Genomic DNA, 19,927 nt, shown 5'->3' on the forward strand with positions numbered 1-19,927 from the left:
CACGCTCCCCACACCCCTGTGCATGTGCACATGATCTCCCAGCCCCCCATGCATGCACACACAACCCCCGCCCACTTTTGGCCTAGCAGGCCTCCCTGCAGCCTCCTGGGCCCAAAAACGAGCTGTGGGGAGACAGGCCGCACCCCCCCCACGCCCTGTTTTGGGCCTAGCAGGCGTCTCTGCAGCCTACTGGGCCCAAAAACGAGCCATGAGGGGGCTGGCTGCACACGTCACACCACCCCCCATTTTGGGCCTAGCAGGCCTCCCTGCAGCCTCCTGGACCCAAAAATGGGCTGTGGGGGGCACGCCATCCCCCACGCTCCACTTCCACCCCTCGCATATGCACACATAACCCCGCGTGTGCACACAACCCCCCCCCTATGCATGCACATGTGCCTCCCATATGCGCCCTGTCCCCCATGCATCCAGAAAATCAGCTGGCCGGTGGGAGAGGCGTGCACACATGCGCAGTAAAGCTGAGCTGGGTGACGGTTTGCATGCCCGCAGAGGGCTCTGTGTGCCAGCCGTGGCATGCGTGAATAGGTTCGCCATCAGAGTTACAGGTTATAAAGACAAATCCTTGATTTTATTAAAAAAGAATCACAAAACTGAATTCAAAAGTTAAATGCCTTGTAAATTGTCCACTACAATATTAAAATAGGCCCAAACATGGAAAGCTGTTTTATCTGTTTCGAATATAAGCCAAACGTAAGTCCTTTTATAAAACAAAAACAGATGCATCTGTCTCATCTATGGGCACATCTGTCTCATCATCTAACTATAAAATAATATGTCATTTTTGTTGTGGTATATGTTCCAATCAAGTTAGAAATCTACATTTACAAAAGACTGATGACAGATTGTCACTTCTACAATAGTGGAATTCGAAGTAATTTCTACAGGTGCAGTTTCTTTTCAGTCTATCTTGACTTTAATGAAAGTTGGACAAATCATAAACTTCTTAAGAGCCAACAACCAATAATTTGACAATTAACAAATTATCTCCCGCTTTTTCTCAAGTCTTTCCTTGTTTGTTTTTAATTTGTTTCTTTAGGTTTTTTTTCACAGTAAAAAACACATTAAAATATACATTCTGTTCAAGGAATAGGATAAACATCCTGGCTTGTGCTTTACATTTTCTACTGTTTGACAGCTTACCTTTAGAGCAGAGTGACTAATAATCCTCTCCATTTTAGTTTGTGTTTTCTCTTCCTCGCTTTATTGTTCTATTGCTCTGCATCTGCTTTTGGTATAATCTTCAATTTCTCAATACTTTATAAAAGTGCTTTTAATTTTTCAACAGTTTTTCACATTTCTTGATTGCTGCATTATGTTTCAATGCATTTTCTGGTTGAACATATACAAAACATACCAGAACAGAATATAAATTTTGTTATCTCAGGTAAATGCCCTGAGGTATACCAAAAATTGGCTGGAAATCACCAAAGTCTAACATAGTGATGTTGAACCTATGGCACGTGTGCCAGAAGTGACACGCAGAGCCATCTCTCCGGTTGCTCTTCTGTATTCCAGCACGCACATGCGCACCAGCCAGCTGGTCTACACACACGTGGGAGCGCTGAAACCGGAAGAGCAGCTCCTTGGTATGCATGCAAGAGAATCTGAGTTTTTGATCTCTAGTGTCCACATGCGCGCCGGCCAGCTGGTCTTCACACACGCATGTGCACCAGAAACCGGAAGACCAGGTGACGAGCGGGCATGTGCAAGCCGGAAACCATCAGGAGTTTGTGGATACCGCCACAAACAACACAAAACTTAGTGGGGAACATTCCTTTGTGACTCATACTATCCAGCACTGAACTGAAATCCGACCACTTTTAAATATCACAAAAGATTGTAAGTCAAGGAATTCTTCAAACTCAGCCGAGGGATAGAATCAAAATCATGTGAAGTGTTAATACTACTTGATAACACCTTGGTAAGGCCACACTTGGAAACTGCATCCAGTTTTGGTTGCCACGATGTAAAAAAGATGTTGAGACTCTAGAAAGAGTGCAGAGAAGAGCAACAAAGATGATTAGGGGACTGGAGGCTAAAACATATGAAGAATGGTTGCAGGAACTGGGTATGTCTAGTTTAATGAAAAGAAGGACTAAGGGAGACATGATAGCAGTGTTCCAATATCTCAGGGATTGCCACAAAGAAGAGGGAGTCAAGCTATTCTCTTGTCTAAAGCAGGACAAGAAGCAATGGGTGGAAACTAATCAAGGAGAGAAGCAACCTAGAACTAAGGAGAAATTTCCTGACAGTTAGAACAATTAATCAGTGGAACAATTTGCCTCCAGAAGTTGTGGATGCTCCAACACTGGAAGCTTTTAAGAAGAGGTTGGATAACAATTTGTCTGAAGCGGTGTAGGGTTTCCTGCCTAAGCAGGGGGTTGGATTAGAAGACCTCCAAGGTCCCTTATTTCTTATTCTTATTCTTATTTCTAACTGTACACAAGGAAGTTTATGAAGTACTTTAAATCTCTTCTCGAGGCAAGCGCGGAGAACTGCGCCTGCGCACTCCGCTTGTTCAGCCGTCCCGCACGCTTGGACATCATCCTCACCATTCAATGTAAAGAAAAACCTCCTCGGCTATTGAGGTGGGGAAAAAAAACCAAAACAAAACCTGGACCAACGGGATGCTTATCACAGGGAACGGGCCAGGAAGGGGGGGGGAGCGGGGAGGGAAACACACCAATGAGGTCATCACTAAGCGTCGTTTTGATGGGGTGGTTAGCGGGCTTTCTGAAAAAAAAAATCCAGGGCCGCCCGGCTCCTGGCAAAAGGGCTCGGCGCGTCCTTTCGATCGTCATCACTTGTCGCTGTTGTCGGCGTCATCGCTGCCGCTGCTGCCGCTGCCGCTGCCGCCGGGTTCCTTCTCGCGCCTCACCCCCGCAGCTCGTTCTCCCGCCGCCGCCGCTCTGCAAGCGCTCCTTTGCCTGCCGGGTCGGCGTGGGCCCGCGGTAAGGAAAGCGCGGGAAGCCGGAGACTTATCTGGAAGGATGCTCGCTCGCTCGCCGGCCCGCCCGCCCGGCTTCCTCTCTCTCTCCTTCCTCCCCTCCCTCTTCCCGTCTTTGTCTCCATCTCTTTCTCGGCTCTGCCACGGGAGGCGTTGGGGGGGGGGGAGGAAGAGAAGCAGGCCGGGAGGAGTCGGGGCCGCTGGCGTGGACGGGGGTGCCCGAGGTGCTCTCATGATCGTGGTGGGCTGGGAACCCCGGATTGGCTGGGAAACCCCAGCAAGCGATCCCGAGGAAAGGCGGACGGGGAGGCTGGGAGAGATGAGGGAAGATGGTGGAATAGAGGGGGGGGGGGAAACCCGAATAAAATAGGGAATTAGGGATGGGGGGGCGGAAAAGCGGTGAGGGGGGGGACCCTCGAGAGACGGGGTGGAGGGGGGGGCACGATTAAGGCCTGCCCGATTCTGGAGAGAAACGGTGCTGCATCGGAGAGAGAGAGAGAGAGAGTTGTGTATTGATTGATGGAGGAGGAGAATAATGATGTGAAAAATCTGCCGTTAGGAGATTAGATGTGCGGGAGGAACCCCGTTTCCTAACCAACGATGAAGCAAAAGGGGGAAAAAAATAAATAAATAATCATGCCAGAAGGGATGATCTGCCCTCAGGCCAGGAGGAGGAGGAGGAACGCCTTTATGATGAGATCAGAGAGAGATGCCCTTGTGATGGGTGGGAAGTTATCTGCCCCTTGTCACCAGGCAAGCTGGAGGAAATAAATCTTATCTAACAGCAGGATTAAAAAAAAAAATGTTCTGTAGCTATTAGGCATGCATTTTTTTTTTTTTTAAAAAGAACAAAACAAAAGGAGAGTGCTGACTGTGTAGTGAAATAATGATCCATTGGTCATGGATGGGAATGCAAGCCTTGAAGCGACTTGATGAATATAGAATAGAATAGAATTAGAATTCTTTATTGGCCAAGTTGTGATTGGACACACAAGGAATTTGTCTTTGGTGCATATGCTCTCAGTGTACATAAAAAGACAAGGTACATTCGTTAAGAATCATAAGGTACAACACTTAATGATAGTCATAGGGTACAAATAAGCAATCAGGAAACAATATCAATATAAATCGTAAGGATACAAGCAACAAAGTTGCAGTCATACAGTCATAAGTGGAAGGAGATGGGTGGTGGGAATGATGAGAAGACTAATAGTAATAATAATGCAGACTTAGTGAATAGTTTGACAGTGTTGAGGGAAATATTTGTTTAGCAGAGTGATGGCATTCAGGAAAAAACTGTTCTTGTGTCTAGTTGTTCTGGTGTGCAGTGCTCTATAGCATCGTTTTGAGAGTAGGAGTTGAAACAGTTTATGTCCAGGATGCGAGGGATCTGTAAATATTTTCACAGCCCTCTTTTTGACTCGTGCAGTATACAGGTCCTCAATGGAAGGCAGGTTGGTAATAACTGTTTTTCATAGGAAGTCCTCTTTGCAACTGCCTCATCTAGAGAGTTAGGGTGGTGATGAAAACTTTGCAACCGGTCCTTGCATTGATGACCCTTACTGGTTGTAAAGCAAAGGAAAGCTGAATGAAGATCATAAGCACAGTGACAGTTTCATTTAGGCCCACTTAGATTGGCGGCCTGAATTCCTGATCCCACTTGTGATCACTACTAAATGAGGACTACCTTTACATTGATCATATGCAAAATGTTATGCAATATAATAATCTAGGTTTCCTGCCATAGCAGGATGTGCAGTCTTGGTTTAGTTGTAGAGACGATTTAAAATAGTTTGATTAAATGATAAAAATGTATTAATGACTGTATTTGTAAAAATTAGTGGGTTTGAATTATGGGGTGCTTTTATATGCATACAGAGTTGAAGGTTGGTTGCAGACTGTTTTATAGTAGAAATAAAGTACGTGAGAATAAATTCAGTGCTTAACCAATGATTCAATATTGAGAGCACATAAGGCAATGCCCCTTGATTTTTTAATATGTATTTTTTAGATAAACCTTTTCTTGGGGTGAAGTTAGAGGTCTGTTGGTTGAAGGCATGAATATACGTGTACATTCAGAGGATGCCGTGTTGGCTAAGAGTCAATATTTTAAAAAAGTATTAGCATATGAAAATGTTAAGGGAATATGGAACTGCAAATTAATGTTTCAAAAAGATTGAGGGAGTTGTATCAGACAGAAAAAAAATGGAACATTTTTTTGGAAATGGAACATATACAGCAAATAAATGGCTATGTGAATCTTGGTAGATTGTTCCCTGAAAATAGAAAAATGAAGGAATTTTAAATACAAATGCTGATAATAAAATTCTAGGTAGTTTGTGGTCTGTAGCAGGGGATCAACATTTATTAAAAGAATTTAAAATGCGTATAAAATCATGCTTCCGTCTACCTTATTATATGAAAATAAGAATTGATTATGTCATGAAAAATATAAAAGTAACTTTAATGCAGTGCGGATGTAGTATAGATAGTCCTCGACTTACAACTGTTCATTTAATGATCATTCAAAGTTACAATGGCACTGAAAAAAGTAACTTATGACCATTTTTCCCACTTACGAACGTTGCAGCATCACCATGTGATCAAAATTTGGATGCTTGACAACTGGTTCATATTTATGACGGTTACAGTGTCCTGGGTCCCATGAACAGCTTTTGCAATCTTCTGACAAGCAAAGTCAATGGGGAAACCAGATTCACTTAAGAACCATGTTACTAATTTAACAAGTGCAGTGATTCAATTAACTGTGGCATCGTAAAATGGGCCAAAACTCACTTAACATAAATTTTGGGTTTAATTGTGGTAGTAAGTCGAGGACTACCTGTACTTAATATGAATGCGATAAAATAAGTAAAGAGAGTCAAGAATGAATAGGGGATGAATCAGTAGATTGAAAAGTGAGTGACCACAATAGAAAAGTACCTTGAAGTTGTTTAGTCATACTGAGAGAATGAATAAGATTTCAAGTACGTGAATGGAGAGTTAATGGTTCTATAGGAAGTTTGGGCATGGTGATCAGATGGAGGAGGTGTTGACATCCTTAGAGAGGACTGAAAGTTTAAAATGTGGAAGGCAATGTATATCTATTGTAGAGGAAATGGTTTGAAAGGATAAAAAGGTATTGGATAGAACAGTTAATAGTGGCATATTGTAAATTAGCTATTGTAAAATAGCATTTTCTTTTCTGTGGTTAATTTCTTTCGTCCACTATTTCTCATTTGCTTGCTATACTTTGCATTACATTGTCTACCGTGAAAGGATAACTTAAAGCAGTGGTTCTCAACCTGTGGGTCGCGATCCCTTTGTGGGTCGAATGACCCTTTCACAGGGGTCACTTAAGACCATCGGAAAACACATATTTTCAATGGTCTTAGGAAGGTTGAGAACCACTGACTTAAAGCATGACAATAGTCTGCAAAGACTCATGTTGCAAGCCCACCTTGCAAAAATGTACATTTGCGAAAGGCTACATTCCCAGTCAAAGCACATTCCTGCATAGAGCTTCTGTAATGGGTGTCAAACTCACGATGACATGTCGTCACATGACGTATCGCAACTTTTTTCCCCCTTCATTAAAATGGGGGTTGGCGTGGCCAGCGTGTGACGCATCTGGCCCGTGGGCCATAAGTTTGACACCCCTGTTCTATAACTGCAGATCTTGAATATGGGAAGAAAGCTCATGATGCTGTTAAACTGCTGTTCTTGGAATCTCAGAATCTCAACAAGATGAAAGAAAATGATAGCTGGAATGACAGAGGATAAATGAAACTCTTCACCCTCAAATTCTCAGGTGTTTTCTAGGCATACAAATAGTCACTGTCATTAAAGTGAAGCGAAGCTCTTTGTACATACTTCCATAATATAATATATTCAGCTTTGCTCTTTCTAGGGCCTTCCATGTAGGCTACTCAGATTAGAAACATAACAATTCTATTTAAAGGGCCTCAAGTGTTGAGACTAACAGTTTTGTGAAGGGAGATGGTGAACTTATACAAATACATAAACTTCTTTGTGTTATGCAGAAGGTGAATGTTTTTTTAAATGTTTGGACATTGTACTAAATTGTGCCACAACCTTCATAGTCTGGGTCAGAGTTTCAAAATAAAAACTTTGTGAGTGCATTTGAATTTTATTTATCGGCAGCACTTTCAGAGTTAGAACATTTGCTTATATACTCCTAGGCTCCACAGAGGGAAAAGGGTGAAATTAATTGCGGATTTATACATACAATAAGTACAAATGAATGATTTTGTCAGATCTTTGATAGTCTCTAATAGGAAGGTTAAAAGGTGAACATGATCATTCTGAAAGCTATGAATCTTTTTAGCCGTCAGAACGAAAGAGGGCCTAGAAGATTTATAGCCTTCAGAATGATCATTTGCAACTTTCCCAGCTGGCTTACAACAAGCAAAATCAACGGGGGAAGCAGGATTCACCGAATGACTGCATGAGTTGCTTAACACCTATAGTGATTTGTTTAACAGTTGTGGTAACAAAGGTTGTAAAATTGGGTATGACTCGTTTAATAATCTCCTTGCTTAGCAATAGAAATTCTGGTCCCAGTTGTTCTGGTCCCAATAACTCAAGGACCACCAGTATAAGGAAATTTCCCTGTAGTGGTTTCTTAATGTTAGTTTCTATCTTTATTTCATGCTGACACCCTTTTGACTAACTGTGTATGGAGATTCTCAGTCATCCAGGTCATGGTGTCCCAAAGGTGCTTTTTCAGGAGGCAACTGGACATTCTTGGGGGGTTTTTTGGTTTGTTTTTTTAAGACGTTTTGTTTCTCATCCAAGAAGCTTCTTCAGCCCCTGACTGGGTGGTAGTGAATAGAAGGATTTATATTCCTTGCAGATAGCTAAACATTGGCATTCTTTTAGAGAGTCCTTGAGCCCACTAGGAGGTTTATCTGTGTCCTCAGAGTCACCAGTATAGTGCACACGGGTGTGGAGCCTTCTTGGCTGCAAGATGTTTTCTGCCCTGACTCCCTTCACTGTTGTAGACGGGTGCAGGCTGTTGGGGATGAGCTTGTGTTTTCTGCATCTCAAACTGAAACCTTTTAACTAATGTAAATATTTTGGCTCCATAACATTGTTGACTGAACAGACTGATATTGCATCAGGACAATAGTTCAGTACTCTATATCTATTTAATTATCCAGTCTGGCTGCCAAATAACTGCTTGAGATAAGTAGCTGTGCAAATTCTTCAAATGAAGTTTTTTTAATACTAGGCAAGAACATGTACTTTTCTCTCTGAATCACAAAAGTAGCCAAGGCTTTCTCCAGACTTGCAGAGATTCTTTTTAAGCTTCTCCTGTCAGATTCGAGTGGGTATCATATTCTCCTGTCTGGGTATGGGAATATGATGAGTATGTATGTACAAGATTATTGGTGGAATGGCTATCTAATGACCCAAATACCAGATTTCACAATATTTGTCTAAATTTTACCCTGATTGAAATCTTAAATGTTTGCAGAGGAATGAATTGTACTTATATTTTTGTCTGTAAAAATGCCCAAGGGGATGTGTTTATTTGTTTTTGTTTTAGAGTGCTCTTTGGAATCATGATTAGGGTTCATAAATTATGCCTAATGGCCTAGTATGATATATTAACTAAGTAAATTCTACCTTAGTCAACAAACAGATATTTTATCTTGGCTTAGTGTCACATGTGCACGCAAGAATAGTAGAAGTGGGAAGAAAAAGCTAATATTGATTTATAGGGACTCCTCCGTATTCATCTAAAAAAAGATCTATACTGCTTTTTCAGGACTCATGCTTTAAAGGGTCTTATAAAAATAGGATTCTATGGTATAAAAATCACTAAAATTAATTTAATCTTAGAATAAAGAATTAGAATACACCTAAGGAATGTATGAAGAGAATAAGTAAACATTAAGCATTTTCCTAGCATCTTGCAATGAAGGAATTTGTCTTAAAATGTACAGCATTAAAACAGTTTGGAAAGAAATGTCTGAAAAAACTAAGACAACCATAGAGCAGTGCTGACTGTTAAACACAGCTGAAGCTTGGTAAAATACACGCCTGACACGACATTATATCGTTGATTATCTTCATTAATAGCCTGCCTTATTTTTTCTCCAGTTACACTTTATTTATGTGGGGCTGTTACAATTCCCAGCAAATTTAAAACTGAACATTATAAACTGTGGCAAAAGTGAAGCACGAAAATCATGAATTTGTTTAATTTGGACCGCTTTCGCTTTGAGAAGAAGGCCAACGTTGAAGGACAAAATGCTCCATCTTCAGATTCTCCTGAAGATCAGAAAGAGCCCACTGCTTTCAGTACTATAAGAAAGAATTCTACAATTCCTTCTCCTTCAGAAGATCATGCTATTACTGTTGGTGGAGAAGATGATGATGATCATACTAGTGGACCAACCTCTCCAGCATCTGATGTGTCTGAGGAAACCGGTAAATCCTGTTTTTTTGTTTTTTTTTCCCCTAATGTATAAATTACCATATTTTCCGGCCTATAAGACAACTGGGCGTATAAGACGACCCCCGACTTTTCCTGTTAAAATATAGGGTTTGGGCTATACTTGCCGTATAAGACTACCCCTCTTCCAATGCACACCAAATAAAAATTAAAAAACATCAACTGGCTCACCCACAATGTAAAAGCAGCTGTGCTAGACCCAAAATGGCTCCTGCAACAAGCAGGAACCTCACACAGCCACAAAAAGCCCCAAAAAACAACTTTCACACTTTACACACACAAAATTCCACATACAGCTTTGTGAGATTTTGTGTGTTTGTGTAGTTAGAGTGAAACACTACAGAAATACACTAAATCTCAGAAAGCTGCACAAATATTATTTTATTTTATTTTTATTTTTATATGAAAGCGAAATTTAAAACTTCCTAGGTCTAAAAAAGAACAACTAAAAAAAACCCCAATTAACTATTTTTTTTAAAGCTCCCAAAGGGGAAAAAAACTTACCCAATAGAACAGAGGTCTCCAACCTTGGCAACTTTTAAGACTTGTAGACTTCAACTCCCAGAATTCCTCCGCCAGCTTTGCTTTGCTGGCTGAGGAATTCTGGGAGTTGACGTCCACAACTCCCTGCCTGCTTGATTGCAGGCAGGGAGTTGCTTGCTGATGGAATGGATTCAGGCAAGCGAAGCAAGGCAAGCGTTGCGACTAGCAGCTAAGGTAAGCAAGCTGGAGGGGGAAAACTTTTTTCCTTTTACATGGCTCTGGCGATTCAAGCTGAGTTGCCTGATTAGCAGGCAGCTCAGCTGGGATCGTCAGAGCTTGGATCGCCAGAGCCATGTAAAAGGGAAAAAACGTTTTTTCTTTTACATGGCTCTGGCGATCCAAGCTGAGTTGCCTGATTAGCAGGCAACTCAGCTGGGATCGTCAGAGTTTGGATCGCCAGAGCCATGTAAAAGAAAAAAACTTTTTTCCTTTTACATGGCTCTGGCAATCCCAGCTGAGTTGCCTGATTAGCAGGCAACTCAGCTGGGATCGTCAGAGCCATTTAAGGCTCGTCAGAGCCTTTCGGGCTGGTCAGCCTGGTTACAGAAGAACGACACCCGACTTTTGAGAAGATTTTCATGTGTTAAAAAGTCGTCTTATACGCCGGAAAATACAGTAATCAAGATCCTATGTACACCACTTTACTGATCTACTTTAAAATAAATTACTCCAAAACAAAAATACTGGTATTCTCTAGAAAACTAGATAGTTATTAAATTACAAGATTCAATCTGAGTTGGTCACCAGGACCAGAGGTTTTTTTCCCGGAGCCTTCAGACTTGTGCTGGAGCCCATCTTTAGGGAACTTCTCTCTGTAATCTATCGAATTCCCTGCATGGATTGCCCCTGTGACTATATAGGACAGTTGGGAAGAACATCAGATTGCCTGTCTCTGATTTCAGAACATGTTCAATGTAACCTGTTATATAAATAATATAAATTATTTAATATGTCTGATGTTAATTCCTTATAAATGATTGTATATCTATAAGTAACCTAAATATTAGATAAGTCTCAATTCAGGTAAGATGGAGTTTTTATTAGAAGATGATTTTGTTAGTAGGCGGTTTTGCCAGTTAAGTGGCATTCAATCTCTTCTAAACGGAGCTTGTTGCATTGATTTTTTTAAACAAAATTTTCCATTTCCTTGGTCTCATATATTACATTACAAGTCAAAATCATAAAACAATTATTTTATTTATAAATTTTATTAATCTTTAAAAACATATTTTTTGTTCTTGTTCGATGAGATGTCTGTTTCTAATCCATTCTGAATTTATTGAATGCTTTGGTGCACCTATTTTAAAATCAAGAATAAAATATTCTTGATTCAGGCTTGGTGATAGTTATATAAATCAGAAAATTTTGGGAAAGCACATATTTCATTGGAACTGTTATCAAATATAGAGCATATATATGTAAGCTATGTTTTATTGAGTCCAGTGCACTTCAAGTTGCAAGTTCTTTCTTGATTTCCATCTTGCTATATCAGTAAATCTTTCTAGCCATTTGTTACTATTACAGCTGGTCAATAAATTTTCATTATGCTTCAGGGGAGCATATCAAATAGGCCACTTTGTGTGTTCACATTTGTCTCTGCCATCAGTTAAGAATTCTCTGAGTTAAGAATTCAGAGTTAAGAACAAATTTTTATTTGTCATTGTATCACAAAATACAGTTAGTTACAAAAAGCATTATAATTCGATTTATGAATAATGTATATTTTGTATCATTCATTCTGCTTCCAAAGATGACTCCAGTATTCCAGAAACTCCTGAATCCAAGAGGACAGTGCTATCAAAGTATTTTAAATCTAAGAAAGATGTTATTGAATTGTCATCTGACAGTGAAGATGAAGAAGAAGTACGAGGGAAATGCAAAAATACAAAGCAATCCTCGGTTTCTAGAAGGGATGTTATTATAATGTAAGTTTTATAACTTCTTTCAGATTAATTGCTTATTTTAAAATTAAAAATCAATCTGGAATCTTTAGGATTTGATGTTCAAGTTTCCTGTGATGATCTGGGGCACGGCACAGAGATAATACATGCAGTTTGCAGTTCAAACCACCCCTTTATTGCTCCAAATTTCCCCAAATGCTCCCACGTTTCTGGCAAGTCCCAGAGCAAAGTGATGACACACACACACACCTCAAGCAGCCTCTGGCTGCAAATAGTCCAACCCAACACTGTGACCACCATGGCTGCACAGCAATAAATCCAGTAGGGCAAGTTGAAGAGTGCAGGAAGCAAGGGACCACAGAAGGTAATCCAGAAATCTAGAAAGACTTCACGAAATCCAGGAAAGTTCAAATATCAGCACTCAACACTCCAGGAATTCAGGTTTGTTCCCGACAAATGCCCCTCCCCACAGAATTTCCTTAAGTCTCAGTCCCCAGGTATGCCTTATGAAGTGGGGTGGGGTGCTCTCCTCCTGAGTAGCTGGCTTAGTTTGCGCTGTTCTCACCTTCTCTCCACTCTCCGTGCTCACAGATCAGGACAGGATGGTCCTTGCTCATTGCCTGAGCTGTGTCTCTCATGTTCACAGTTTAGCCTCTCTTGGTCATCCAGCCCCTGTTCCTCCCTGCCTACAAGCCTAATTCTGAAAATCCCTGGCCTGACTGGCCCTGCTCCTCCCCATTTTCCTCCGAAGCCAATGAAGCTGCCCCCTCAATCTCTGTTGGCTCCAGTTCCAGATTCAGTCGTCTTCCTCCGCAGTTGCATGCGCCGACATGGGCATGACATTTCCTATGAAACAATACAAAATTTTCAGCATAAAGGTAATAAGGTGGTACTTAATGTGAACTTAATGGATATAGTTCTGAATAAAATACAGAGATTCACCATAAAGTTGTTTTTAATGTCCCGGTGCCTGGAGGCCGTGCGGGTCTGGATGGGGAGGAACAGGCGTCGACTCAACCCTTCCAAGACCGAGTGGCTGTGGATGCCGGCGTCCCGATATAGCCAGCTGGTGCCATCGCTGGCTATTGGAGGCAAGTCATTGGCCCCCACGGAGAGGGCTCGTAACTTGGGTGTCCTCCTGGATGCACGGCTGTCTTTAGAAGAGCATATGACGGCCATGGCCAGGGGGGCTTTCTATCAGGTTCGCCTGATACGCCAGTTGCGTCCCTTTCTGGATCGGGACTCCCTATGCACGGTCACTCACACCCTCGTCACCTCTCGCCTGGACTACTGCAACGCTCTCTACATGGGGCTCCCCTTGAGGAGCACTCGGAACCTCCAGCTGGTCCAGAATGTGACACCTTGCCTGCGCGAGCTGCACTGGCTTCCGGTGGTCTTCCGGGTGCACTTCAAGGTACTGGTTCTCACCTTTAAAGCGCTCCATGGCTTAGGGCCCGGTTATTTACGAGACCACTTTCTGCCACCGATAACCTCCCACCAGCCAATTCGCTCCCACAGAGAGGGCCTCCTCAGGGTGCCGTCGGCCAAGCAATGTCGACTGACGACCCCCAGGGAGAGAGCCTTCTGTGTGGGGGCACCCGCCCTCTGGAACAAGCTACCCCCAGGAATACGACTGATCCCGGACCTCCGGACCTTCCGTCGAACTTTGAAGACCTTCCTATTTCAGCAAGATGGGCTGGCTTAAAATTTTAATGGGTTATTTTAAGGGTAATGGGTTTTAACTTTTGGGAAGCCAATTCGATTTAATTCTGTTTTTAAATTATTTTTAAATTTTATATTGTATGTATTTTAATTTTGGCTGTTCACCGCCCTGAGTCCTTCGGGAGAAGGGTGGCATACAAATTTAAATAATAAAATGAATAAATAAATAAATAATTAGTAACATTGTGAAAGTTGTCAAGGGAGATGCTAATATGATAAGATACATTAAGATACATTAGATCTTTCCAGAAAAGTTTTTCTTATTAATGTTTAAATGTTCTTCCCATAGGTTGACAATCTGCCTTTCTGATATATTGGTCTTGAATATTTCAGGTTTATTTTTTGCTTGTTTTTCTAAGGAGGTAGGTTGAACATGGAATATTGAATCAGAAATGAAATCAGAAAAAAATATAACTAGAATAAAATATTCCAAAATGGAGCTTCACGTGTGAGTGCTCGCCACTCATGCAAATAGAGCTTCTTGTGCAAGCGCTCACCGCTGGCACAAGTGGAGCTGCATGCACACACCTGTTCACCACCTCATGGGTGGCCTGTTCCGAATAGGCCACAGCCAATTGCAGGCTGCGGCCTGGGGGCTGGGGACTTAAAATCCTGATCTAAAAAAAACCCTACTACATTTTAAAAAGAATGCAAAAAAATAATAATCTTAGATTAAAGAAAATAAAAAATTGCTCCTGCTTTTTTGATTGAGCCCCTTCTAACCACTAACCATTGTTACCTAATGTCTGTTTATGTATTGTATGATATATTTTTTAATTCTACAGTAAAAATTGTCATAATATTTTATCTCCACATTTACAGTTCTGAACCTTCTGATGATGAAAGTGAGAATGAATCATCACAATCTCTCCATAGAAATAGTCCAGCTGAAATGTCAGAATCCACAGAGGAAGAGGAGGAGGAGGATCTGAATTATTGTAAACTCCAAACACTAAAAGAACTTTTCCCACAAAAAAGTGACCAAGCATTATTAGAGGTACAGCGTTATAATATAATTATCAGGAAATATCCATAGACATACCTTGAATGTCTGAAGATAAATCTCTGTCAGAGATTTCTTGTCTTCTCTTTCCCTGTTTTTCAACAGCCTTAATTAGAATGTAAGTAATCACTAAATGAATGGTTATAAACTGAGGACTAGGGATGCAGTGGCTCAGTGGCTAAGAAGCTGAGCTTGTCAATTGAAAGGTCGGCAGTTTAGCGGTTCGAATCCCTAGTGCCGCATAATGGGGTGAGCTCCCATTACTTGTCCCAGCTTCTGCCAACCTAGCAGTTCAAAAGCACATAAAAAATGCAAGTAGAAAAATAGGGACCACCTTTGGTGGGAAGGTACAGCGTTCTGTGCGCCTTTGGCATTTAGTCATGCTTATCACATGACCACGGAGACATCTTTGGACAGCACTGGCTCTTCAGCTTTGAAATGGAGATGAACACCGCTCCCTAGAGTCGGGAACCTTGTGCAAGGGGAACCTTTACCTTTAAGCTGAGGATTGCCTGTATTAGAAAGAGGATAACAATGATGTATTCAGCGTCTCTGTCTCACACACACATATACTGTATATTGCATTTCTGAATAAAAATGCATAGAATTTCGTAGCAAAATTTTAAAGTAATAATAATTTAAATTTAGAAAAATATTTTTCTCTTCTTGTAGCTCATAAAATCAACGAATACTATGGATGAAGCTATAGCTGCTGGTCTAAAATTGTTTGATGAAGGTATATGGCTATTTTTTATTTATTTTTCTCTTTTTTTGTAATTGACATTTTTGATATAACTATTTCATCACATCATCTTATTATTGTTCAAATATATAGACCTACTGACAAATACTAACAAAAAACTTACATAAAATACTGAAACTTGTATACAAAGAGAGTCAAAATAGTAACAACTCTGTTACATACCTAATGTCACATGTTCTTAAATTCTTTTTTCCAAAGTTATGAGAAGTCACTAAGTGTCACTCATTGCTAAATACGCACAAACAGGTGGTTAGTTCCTACTGTGCATGTAACTTTTTTCAGAAACCAAACAAATTAAAACCATCATTTTACGCATATAAACGTATCCTAAAACTAAAATATATTTTATAATATACTGCATGTACAGAAATCTATTAAAATTGCTTAAATTGAGACCTTGTAGATGTACTTTAAACAAAATGCTTTTTCAATTTTACAGTGTTTAAATACTTCACAAAGATGTTTTGTTTCGATCTGGTTCTTTGTTTCCCCATTGCCCTCAGCTTCTGTTTTTTTAAAATAGAGGTTTAACATAACACTAAAATTTCAGATTTTTTTATAGTAACTGACAAAGACACTATAGTGGGTATATTCATGTGTACAAAGAGTCAGGGAAGAATAAACAAGTCTGTAAACAATGACCAAGTTTTATGTTCAATTATTGAACACCTATTTGTCGAAGGGGGAGAAATTATTCATTTCTTCTGAAAGGCGACAATTGATTACATTGTGAAAATGAAACAACGTAAAATAAATGTAATTAATTTGTTTGATTAATTTGAACTAATGGTACTATTACCATGTAATATTTTCCGTATTATTTATCATATTAACAGAGATTTAGAATTTGTATGATGGTTGGTCACACAGTCTGTCACATACATTTGGCATTTTTATCTATTTACAATGTCCTTCCCAAGACTTGGGGATATGCAGATGCTGTTTAATAATATTGCTTGTATCATTGCAGGACGTAAGCTATTCCAAGTAAAGCTGTAGTTTGCAATTGACTAATGGTGATTTTGTCAATGCCAGTGATGTTCAAGTGAATGAAGCAGCCTAATGTTTTTACTGCACATTGGACTGTGACTTAATTTGAGCAAATGTGTTTATACACACTAGAATTTATTATAATTTTAACTTAAAATCAAGAGGGGGGAGTGTAATGAATAGATACATGACATTATATATTGAAGATACTGAGCTCACACACTCATCTGAATTGTAGTTTGTGAGAAGAAAAGACAAAAAGCTGTGTTTGTGGCAATATTTGCCATTAAATGATATACAACTTTCACACTGTAAATTATATATTGCCTGTACATGAACAGAACTAAAAATACTGTCTAGAACATGGATCTATATATATATATATATATATAAAAGCGAAAACCACTCACGCCGTAATCACAAAATCTCCAGAACCATAAAGCCTACAAACTTGAAATTTGCCAAGTATGTTCCTCTTGGCTTCTAGGTGCTCACTAAGAAAGGATTTTTCGAAATGACCATCAGAGCACTAGTATTTCCTATATTATTATAACACGCTCTGATGCTAAGTAGTTAGACGTTCTACTCCCCCTCCCAACTTGAAAATAATTCTGGAGAGAACGGGATAGCATAGGACAGGCTTCTGTGGGGCAAGCCTGAGGGAGAGAAGGGAATAGGGTAGGAGTTGTTTCTGGGGGGCAAGGCTGAGGGAGAGAAGGGGAGAGGAGAGGCCCATTGTAACTGCTCATTAATTTTCAAGCTGTAAGTTTCGATTTATCAAGCCTGATCACATAGTTTCATAGCAGAGCACGGGTATTCAGCTAGTAAGAAATAAGTGTTTCAAAACATGGAGGTGGGAGGCTAATCTTAATTGTTCTACAGTACTATTCATTTTAAAGAGAGAATTATGATTGTGAGTTAAGTTTACATTTTTAAATAAGACAGCCAGTCCAACATAATTTTATTATATTATTTAACTATTCCTGAAATAATACGAATAACCCTAATCACTTAGATATTAGACAGAAAGTCCTTTTCAAATATTAATTCAATGTACTTTTTACTTATAAAAGGAGGATCTCGAAAGAGAAAGATTGAAGAAGGTGCAATGAATGATTCTGAAGATAAGGATGACCAAAGTGCAAAAAAGAAAAGACTTGATCCTGTGAGCATTTGGTCATATTTTCTATAAATACCAGAACCCAAGCTAAGGGAGGAACTCAGTAGCAAAAGCAGAAGATAGTAAACTTCACTAAACTTCTGATAACTCTATTCAAGAAGTGGAAAAATTCCTCTTTCAGACCCAGAAGTCTTTGTTGGTGATACCGGCTTAATATATAAGGATCTTGCTCTGCTTCCTGTACTATTAAGTACATTTTTCATCTATTTCATGTCTTCAGTTTATGGTGATATGGCTGCTTGGATTTAATAATGCTAAACATTGCCTTGAGCCTGATTGCACATTTTTTCTGTACCATGGTCTGTATTTGATAGCGATGATAGGCATGGGATACAATGGCTGGATAAAGCAGCAGGTGGAGCTAGGACAAAAAACTGATTTAAAATTAATTTAATTAAATAACTGGATGTTATATGATTACTCTGGATCTATTTTAGAATTTCCTCCTGTTACATTCTAAAATATAATTTGGCATCAACTTGGAGTGTTTTCTGACGGGTTCCAAAAGTCCTGGGACCCTAGAGTTATGTAGCACCACTAAAGATTGCATATCAGTCTGTCACTAGACTACCTACACCTGTCTTTGATTAAAATCTTTTTTTTACTGAATCAGTGGAAAGTAGAGAGAGAAAATAACATATAGTCATAACTCCGATTAAGCTATAGCTTTTAGGTATAGTTACAGCTCTCTCTCCCTCTCCCTCTCTCTCTCTCTCCCCCCCTCTCCCTCTCTCTCAGAGAAAATTGAATTTCAAAATTTCACCACCTTATCAGAAATGCTAGTTTAATTTTATGAAAAATAATGTATTGATGCAACCATTAAGCAGTGCTAGTTTACCTAAATGGGTTTTCTGGTCACTGATTTTTTTTCATTAAATGATGATGTATTTGTATTATATATTTGTAGGATTGTTTGAATTCTTTTATAAAATGCATAAATGTACATGTATTTGTTTACTAATCTAAACGGTAGAGCTGAATTGCAAAATAAAATTGATCTTTTTTTTTCTCAACCATAGTTGCAAAATCCTGAAAACGAGGGGGAAAAGCATGAACATCTAGTAAGCAAATTGCACAAAGAATTTCCAAGTTTACATAAAGAGGTATGGTTTTACTTGGCACAGTATATGTTTTAGGCCAATATTACAAATAGATCTGTAGCATCACTAAAGATTGCATATCTGTCTTATCTGTCACATATACCTTTAGGAACTTGGAGCACTTTAAACTGTAAATAGGGACATTCCAATTTTCCCTAACCAAGTTTTCAGTCTGACATAAATTTTCACTGAAACTGAGACTTTTTTTTTTGTACTGCTATAGCATCTCAGTCTTAATTATTAGATAAAATATAAAGACACTTGTAGATATAGCAAGCTGTACATTATAGTTCTCAATACCGGGATTCTTTCTTGAACTGCTTTTTAGATGAGACTATATTCTTAGGCGCAGTTTTGATAACAAGATCTCTGTATGTGTTTTATATGGTTTATTAATCCTGTGATCATGCAGGATTTATTTATTTTGTGAATTAGGAACTGAGAGATGTACTTCAGGAACATAACTGGATATATCAAGAAGCTTTGGATTCTTTAAAAGCATTTATGGAAGATCAAGAGGGTAAAGATACTTTTATTTTAATTAGTATATATCATTAACTGAGTAAGCATGCATCTTTTTTATTGCCCACATATTCAGCGAGATCCATACTCTGTTTCTAATGAAAGGTTTGAAAGAGGTTTAAAAATTATTCTGTATGGATTTTGTTTAATTTAGTGAATCGGGACTTAACATAAAAGAAGCAAAATAAATTACAGTAATGCAATAAAAATATAAGACGTCATAGTAAAAATATACACCTAATAAATGAAGAAAGGAAAATCCTTACACAAATAAATTTTAACCAGACACCGTTTCGTGACATGGTGTGGTTAAGTGAGACTGAGTGTCATTATGGAAGAAGCGCTCTGTCTCATTCTAACAAAGAATTGGCTAAAAGAATTGGTGGCAGAGCATATTCTGGTAATCTTTAAACACGAGTGACTTAGAGTAAGAAGAATTGGTATTTTAGGTACTGTGTCCCAAACCATTTAGGACTTTAAAGGTAAGCTCCAGCATCTTGAAGTAAGCTTGTAAGCAAATATACTGCTGTTTTATCACTTTAATATGTTCTCCTCTGATTGAAGATTCTTGCTTCTTCTTTCTGAGGCATTTAAAACTTCAGAAGATTCAGCAAATATATATATATATATATATAGCTTACCTATACATAATGAGTGTGAAGGTTCTTTCTCCGAGCTTGTGGGTTGGTTTCCAATACGTTTCATTACCAGGCTAGGTAATTGCTTCAGCGGAGTTTAGGGGATGTCAGTGTCA

General features: G+C 39.3%; 1 protein-coding gene across 2 annotated transcripts in view; it reads left to right on the top strand.

Moving 5' to 3' along the window:
- The first annotated feature begins 2,517 nt into the window (after positions 1–2,517).
- SMARCAD1 (SNF2 related chromatin remodeling ATPase with DExD box 1) overlaps positions 2,518–19,927 on the top strand; it is a 43,230-nt gene continuing 25,820 nt past the window's right edge. Inside the window, exons 1-8 of one of the 2 annotated variants that reach the window (XM_087875287.1) lie at positions 2,518–2,606; positions 9,095–9,424; positions 11,743–11,917; positions 14,438–14,612; positions 15,291–15,354; positions 17,445–17,536; positions 18,571–18,654; positions 19,087–19,171. In XM_087875287.1, the coding sequence (XP_087731413.1) occupies positions 9,184–9,424; positions 11,743–11,917; positions 14,438–14,612; positions 15,291–15,354; positions 17,445–17,536; positions 18,571–18,654; positions 19,087–19,171 (916 nt within the window). In that variant the 5' untranslated portion in view covers positions 2,518–2,606; positions 9,095–9,183. Of the gene's footprint in view, positions 2,607–2,705; positions 2,970–9,094; positions 9,425–11,742; positions 11,918–14,437; positions 14,613–15,290; positions 15,355–17,444; positions 17,537–18,570; positions 18,655–19,086; positions 19,172–19,927 lie in introns of those variants that run through there. The other variant, XM_034440486.3, reaches the window with a different exon arrangement.

Source organism: Pantherophis guttatus, chromosome 8, assembly GCF_059756535.1.
Source record: "Pantherophis guttatus breed Tessera chromosome 8, ASM5975653v1, whole genome shotgun sequence".
Lineage (NCBI taxonomy): Eukaryota > Metazoa > Chordata > Lepidosauria > Squamata > Colubridae > Pantherophis > Pantherophis guttatus.